Source organism: Martes martes, assembly GCF_963455335.1.
Source record: "Martes martes genome assembly, chromosome: 3".
Taxonomy (NCBI): domain Eukaryota; kingdom Metazoa; phylum Chordata; class Mammalia; order Carnivora; family Mustelidae; genus Martes; species Martes martes.
Genome location: NC_137890.1, coordinates 128,490,747 through 128,496,746, shown reverse-complemented (window position 1 = coordinate 128,496,746; position 6,000 = coordinate 128,490,747). Strand labels below are relative to the sequence as shown.

At 51.0% G+C, this 6,000-nt stretch overlaps 1 protein-coding gene across 2 annotated transcripts in view; it reads left to right on the top strand.

Annotated features, from left to right (window-relative positions):
* Positions 1-407: 407 nt before the first annotated feature.
* ITGA6 (integrin subunit alpha 6) overlaps positions 408-6,000 on the top strand; it is a 76,749-nt gene continuing 71,156 nt past the window's right edge. The window contains exon 1 of one of the 2 annotated variants that reach the window (XM_080798593.1): positions 408-804. In XM_080798593.1, coding sequence (XP_080654719.1) covers positions 623-804 — 182 coding nt within the window. In that variant the 5' untranslated portion in view covers positions 408-622. The remainder of the gene's footprint in view (positions 805-6,000) is intronic. The other variant, XM_080798592.1, reaches the window with a different exon arrangement.

Below are 6,000 nucleotides of genomic sequence, written 5' to 3'. Positions count from 1 at the left end.
GAGAATGCGCTGCTTAAGGCGGTCGGGGCCCGTGCATCATAGCACTTCTTCTTGCTTAACAGGTAGTAAAAGCCTTTCTGGCTCCGCACGGAACGGCAACCACAATTCCAGGGCTTCATTCCCGGAGGACCCCCGGGATGGAGCTGCGGGGCCGGGAGCTCGCCTCCCCCCAGCACCCAGGTGTCCCACGCCGGCTTCCGGGCCAGGTAGGCGGCGGCGGGAGAGGCGTGGGATGGCGCGGGGAGGGGCAGCGCCGGCAGCCGGCGCAGCCAGGCTGTCCGGGAAGGTGCAGGCAGCCGGGTCCGGCGGCGGGCGCGCGAGGCGGGGCCAGAGGGGTGGGGAGGGGTGGGGAGGGGCGGGGCCGGCGTCCTCGTCACTTGATAAAATGCCTGCGAGTCTCCAGAGAACAACGGGCTCATTCAGCGGTCAGGAGCTGCCCGCGAGGGGGAGCGGCGGGGCGGCTAGCGCGACTCGTCCCGGGGGTGGGGCCGGCGCAGTGGCCAGAGGAGACGAAGGTGGCTGCGGCGGCGGCGGCAGCAGCAGCAGCCCGGCAGCCTCGAACCCGGCCCGGAGCACAGGGCGGCAGCCGCGGCTCCCGCTCCACCTCGCGGTGCGCCCGTCCATGGCGGCCACGGGGCAGCTGTGGCTGCTCTACCTGTCGGCGGGGCTCCTGCCCCGGCTCGGCGCCGCCTTCAACTTGGACACCCGCGAGGACAATGTGATCCGGAAAACGGGGGACCCCGGGAGCCTCTTCGGCTTCTCGCTGGCCATGCACTGGCAGCTGCAGCCCGAGGACAGGCGGCTGTAAGTTCCCCGACTTCCCACCCCCGCCGCAGCGCCGGCCCGCGCGCGAGCAGGGGCGAGGGCGCGCCGCGTTCCCGCCCGCGGGCCCTGCCGGAGAGGCTGCCCCGCCCGGGACTCCGCGGGCCCCCGGTGGAGCGCGGCCAGCCGCCAAGCCGGTCGCGGCGCCTCCCCCATTCAGCCCTAGAAACCCGAGGACCCCGGGGCCGAGCCCCGCGGACTGCGGCCCTGGTGCCAGGCCAGGCTGTCCTTGGCCCCGGGAGAGTTTACTTTTTTTTTCTCTTTCTTTTTAAACAAAGTGTTTTCCGGCGGTCCTTCCCTTCGGGCATGTTTGCTGGGAACCCGGCAGGTGGCATGCTTTGCTGAGCTTCACGTGTGTGTTTGGAGCGGGGCGTGGGGGGGGGGGGTGGCCCAGGGTGTAGGGTCGCCGTGTTGCCGCTGTGGGCTTGCTGGGAGCGTTGTTCCGGAAGATCCAGGGCTTTCCCAACTTCACGCAACACCCGGCTTGCCCGCAGACTAGGGAGCCCCGCAGAAGTTGGAAAGTCACTGTCCTGCGTGGCTTTCCCCGCACGGCGGGTGCTCCTGTGGGAGCTACTCTAACATACCCCCTCCCCTCCTTTTGAAAGATGGAATTGACCAAGCACCTGTTCGCATGACTAGATCAGCTGAGAAAAACAAGATCGTATGAGTGGTGTGCCCCGTCCCCCAACCAGGCCCCGAAGCGTCCAGCGGTACCCAAAGACCCTTTGGGTCCCTGCATTGCGCAGGCCCAAGCCAAAGGGTTAAAGCAAAATATCGGATCTGGGCTGGGGTTTTGCAAACACAGTTTAGATCACTACCTCCCCACCTCCCGCCCCGCCCATAGTATAGCGGTGTTCCTCCCGCGAGAAAGTGGAGACTGGCACTGCTCAGCTTCTCTTTTTCTCTTACACAGTGTTTGGTTCCCACATGATCTAACTCTTTAGGCTGGAGAGGGTTTGGGAGCCTTCATCTCGATCTGTACTACTGAAAAATAAACTCACCGAGGTTCCCTCCTCCCCTAACGCTTTTAGTTGAACCAAGGTCCTTCCAGGACCAACAGACCGGAGAAAACAAAGTGCAGCCACGGAAAGAGAGGACTTTGTGTTTATGAGGGTGGAATGGGACGTTAGAGCTGGAGGAAACCTCTTGATTTCTGCAATTAACAACTTTGGAGCTGGTGAATCTTAACGGCAGATTTTTCTGCTAACACCTGGTGGTGAAGCAAATACATTTGTTGGGGGTGGGGAGGCTGAGGGCTGGTGGTCTGCAGGGCTGGCCCATTGCTTGTACTCTGCCTTCTCTTGCAGAAATAATTGCTAAGCTGTAAATCTGAAATGAGAGGTGGTTTCTGTGACCTCAGTTAATGGATGACGTTTGGTGTCTCTGAATCCTTAGGGTGTGTAAATGTGCATCCACCCACACGGTGCATTTGAACTGCTTAGTGCAGCCCTGGTTGTGGGCTGGCAGAGGGGGACACCTTCAGCCTGATATTCTTGTGCACCTGACGCCTACTGACGGTCATGGCTTCCTTGAAATACTTGTTCAAGCCAGCGTTGTGAAGGGGATGTATTGGGACAAGAAAATGTCTTTGGGATGGAGACTTAGAAAATGTGAGGCTAGCCAGGAATCTCTGTCACTGAGCAGCATGCTTGCTGAAACTTGTTACTGCTGTTATTGCTGCTGCAAGTGCTCCTGTGGGTAAGAATAAGCCTGCCATTGGCATCTGCCGCCTTCTAGAAAGGCTCTGCGTAGAGGGAGTGGCTGATCAGACCCTGGAGTGTATCTTTCCCTTGAGCTTGGAGTGTGGCAGTAACCACACTGCTGGGGAGTGTGGTTTATGTTAAATCCTGCCCCCTCCTTCCCTTCTTTTGGTAAAGTGTTCCAGCTTCAGCAGCAGCTTTGGGCGTCCCAGGAGAACCAGCACACACAGGCCATAATCACATCAGTTGTCACCTTTGTCTGTAACTGATGTGGGTGTAAATAACAGCCAGTGAGGTTGAGACCCCACAACTTCTGGTCCAGCGTCCTAAACTCTTGCATTCTGTGGAAAAGTTCAGCGGGGAACTGATGAGGGGGGTGGGGGCAGAGAGAGACATGACTTGAGCTCAAATTCCTTCTGGGCTGTGGAGCAGCTGTTAATTTATTTTAAGCCTTAGTTTCTTTATCCGTAAAATGGAGGTATTTAATAAGGTTGTTGTGAGGAGTAAGAGACCGCACGTACAATGCTTAGTTCCTGCCCGGTGTGGGGACTTGCTGACTAAGCACTGGGGGTTAGTGGTGATGCATTGAGAAGCACTAATTGAATTCCTACTGTGTGCCAGCTACTGGACAGGTGCTAACCATTCACATTCTGACTGCCAAAGAGCAAAGCCAAAGTTTATTGTAGGTGGGGTAACCGATAATTTAAACTCTTAGTCACATTTATGAAACTCATATTCAAAGCAGTCTAACTTTAACTGGTCTTAATTAGACTGATAAAGTAAATTTGCTGAACAAGAGACTTTATTGAAGCAGGAGAAGTGAAGATGTGGAAATAGCAAATGAATGCCTAGTATAGAAGCTGCCGTAGATTTTTGTGGGTTAAATTTTCTACAGTGCTATTTAAATATTTAATACCACCTTGAACTCTAGTTAAGATTTTATTACAGAATATCTGAGAGCCTCAGAACGTGTTGGGTGTTTGTAAAACTTCGGGGACTGTAAAACTTCACTTGGGTTTTTGGGCTGTGCGTTAAGGAAGTTTGAGACTCCAAATGATGGTGAGATAGTTGTCTGAATTACTGAGGTCAAGATGTGCACTCGTGGGGATCTTTTCATTTCCCTCAGGTAGTTAAGGTTAAGTTACCCCTTCCAAGAAGACTGTGTGGGACGACATCTGTGGGTATGTCCCTTCTATGACTCTTAACTCTTCTGGGAAGAGACGGATCTATGTTTGACTATAAGGCAGAACCTAGAAGGAAGAAATCTGTAAGATATTCTTATAGAGCAATTCTGGATTTTCCCCCGTCCGTTATCTTCTGAAACTTTCTTATCATCATCTTCCAGAGGCTCTTCAGGCCCATTGTCCCTTTCTCTTCTTCTTCTTCTTCTTCTTCTTCTTTTTTTAAGATTTATTTATTCAAGAGAGAGCATGTGCACACTTAGGGGGAGGGAGAGGAACAAACAGACTCCACACGAGCACAGAGCCTGACATGGGGGCTGGATCCACGACCCTGAGATCATGACCTGGGTGGAAATCAGGAGTCGGACACTCAACTGACTGAGCCACACAGGTAACCTACCCCCTCAACCATTGTCCTTTCTATTCTGACTCTGATGTTTGCTTTCAATTTTTCTCAGACTTGTGATACTTCCGCCTTTAAAATCATTAACTAGTCATCTGGTCATAAAAGTCATCTAGTCCCACTGGCTCTCTTTATAGATGAAGAAACTAAAGTTGAAACTTAGGAAATGTCTGAAGTCTCACAAATGCTTCAGCAGAATCTTAATAGAATCTGGATTTGAATTGGTATTTCTGACTTGTGCTCATGCCATCTCCTGAAGGAAATGTCAGAAATGTCTTTCAGACCTGGAGAAATTGGCCAGTATCTGAATTTTTGGAAATGTACTATGTTATGTTGATTTATTAAACTACTTCTCGTATGAATCAGGGCTATCTATTTAAATATCTATGCCTGGATTCTTCCAGCTGACCCTTATTCCAGCTGGCTTTGGATCAGATTTGGGTCCTTCTTTGTCTCTTACTCCCTCCCCTTCTGAAAGAGCTCAGTGAGGGGTGAGTGGAGCTAGCCAGGGATGAGAGCTGTGTCCAAAATGTGGACCTAAGCACTGGCTCCCTTACATTCATTCACAGTGCCATGTGGCCCAGGGCCAGTGTCCAGGGACTGTGCTCAGTCACCTTGAGTCCTGAGAGTGGAGAAAGTGCCAAAATGGACAGGGAGACTCAGCGAAGGTCATAGGATTCTGCAAGAAAGGGAAATAGAAAAGTTTAATTTTAATACAGGCTGGTAGGAGACCATCCAAGTAATGCCTTAGGGTTTGAAAGAATGGATCAGGATACTCATGGTATGAATAATATGTCAGTAAAGTCAGGTTAAATGCTCATGTAAGAGTCTCTGTGATTGTAAAGAAGCAGTTAGCATGTTGTTCTTAGTTGTATAGTCCTCTATTTTAGCATAACAATAACATCAAATTTAGTTTAAGCTTTGGCAACCATGTAGAACTTGAACTATGGTTCCTGGTTACCCTGTGACCTTGGCACAACCGTGGACAGAGTTGACAGAGTGGACAGAGTTGGCCAGTGAGTTAGTTGGCACTTTCAAGAGGGAGAGTGGAGACTTAATAGAAAACACCATTGTATGCTTAGATGACCAGGTCAGTTTTGTGTGGAACACTGATCAGTTCTCGGTCCGCCCATCTTAAGAAAGAATGTGATCAATACCTCAAGAGCCAGTTTATATTTCTCCATGAAAGTCTTTTGAGCCCACCCTACACCATAGCATTTATTTTTCCTTTGAATGTCTGTAGCACTTAGTATCAGACGTCTGTCAGTTCTGATGGCTTCGTGTTTAACTGTTATCTACGATTTTCAGAGGATGAACCAATCTTTCCCAACTGGGTTATAGGTAAGTTGAGGGCAGTGGTTTTAGGTTCATTTCTTTGCCTGATGGCACCTAGCATATGCCTTGCAGATATGGTGGATTCCTATCATCATACACTCAATTTAACTTGTGAAATCAGCTCTTTTCAGCTCAGGGTAGAGAGAGCAGGAAATCCCTTGATTTAACCCTTCGCCATTCCCTGCTCAAAGGAGCCCTTGGACTCTGCTGCCCCCAGGGAAAGGGAAGCTATCGGCATAATGCAAATAGACACCCAAGATGATAATTCTTGGTTTTTGAGTTGTCGAGAGGACACCCATCCCAACTCAGGGATTTTCCTGAGTGATTTTAAATTATATTTGATTTTTGCCTTAAACGCTGACTTGAGAGCTTGACCTCAGAAATACAGGTTGACCTGCCCTGCAGTGGATGCTCAGCATTTGTTGGTTGTTAAAATGAGACGAAATGGAGAGGCTGGCTGTAGGGCAAGATGCTGAAAGGCCTGGACCAGGGCATGTGGGGATCGCATGAGAGTAAGCACGTGGTGGTACTTGGGAATTGATGGCTAAAGCTTCAGTTA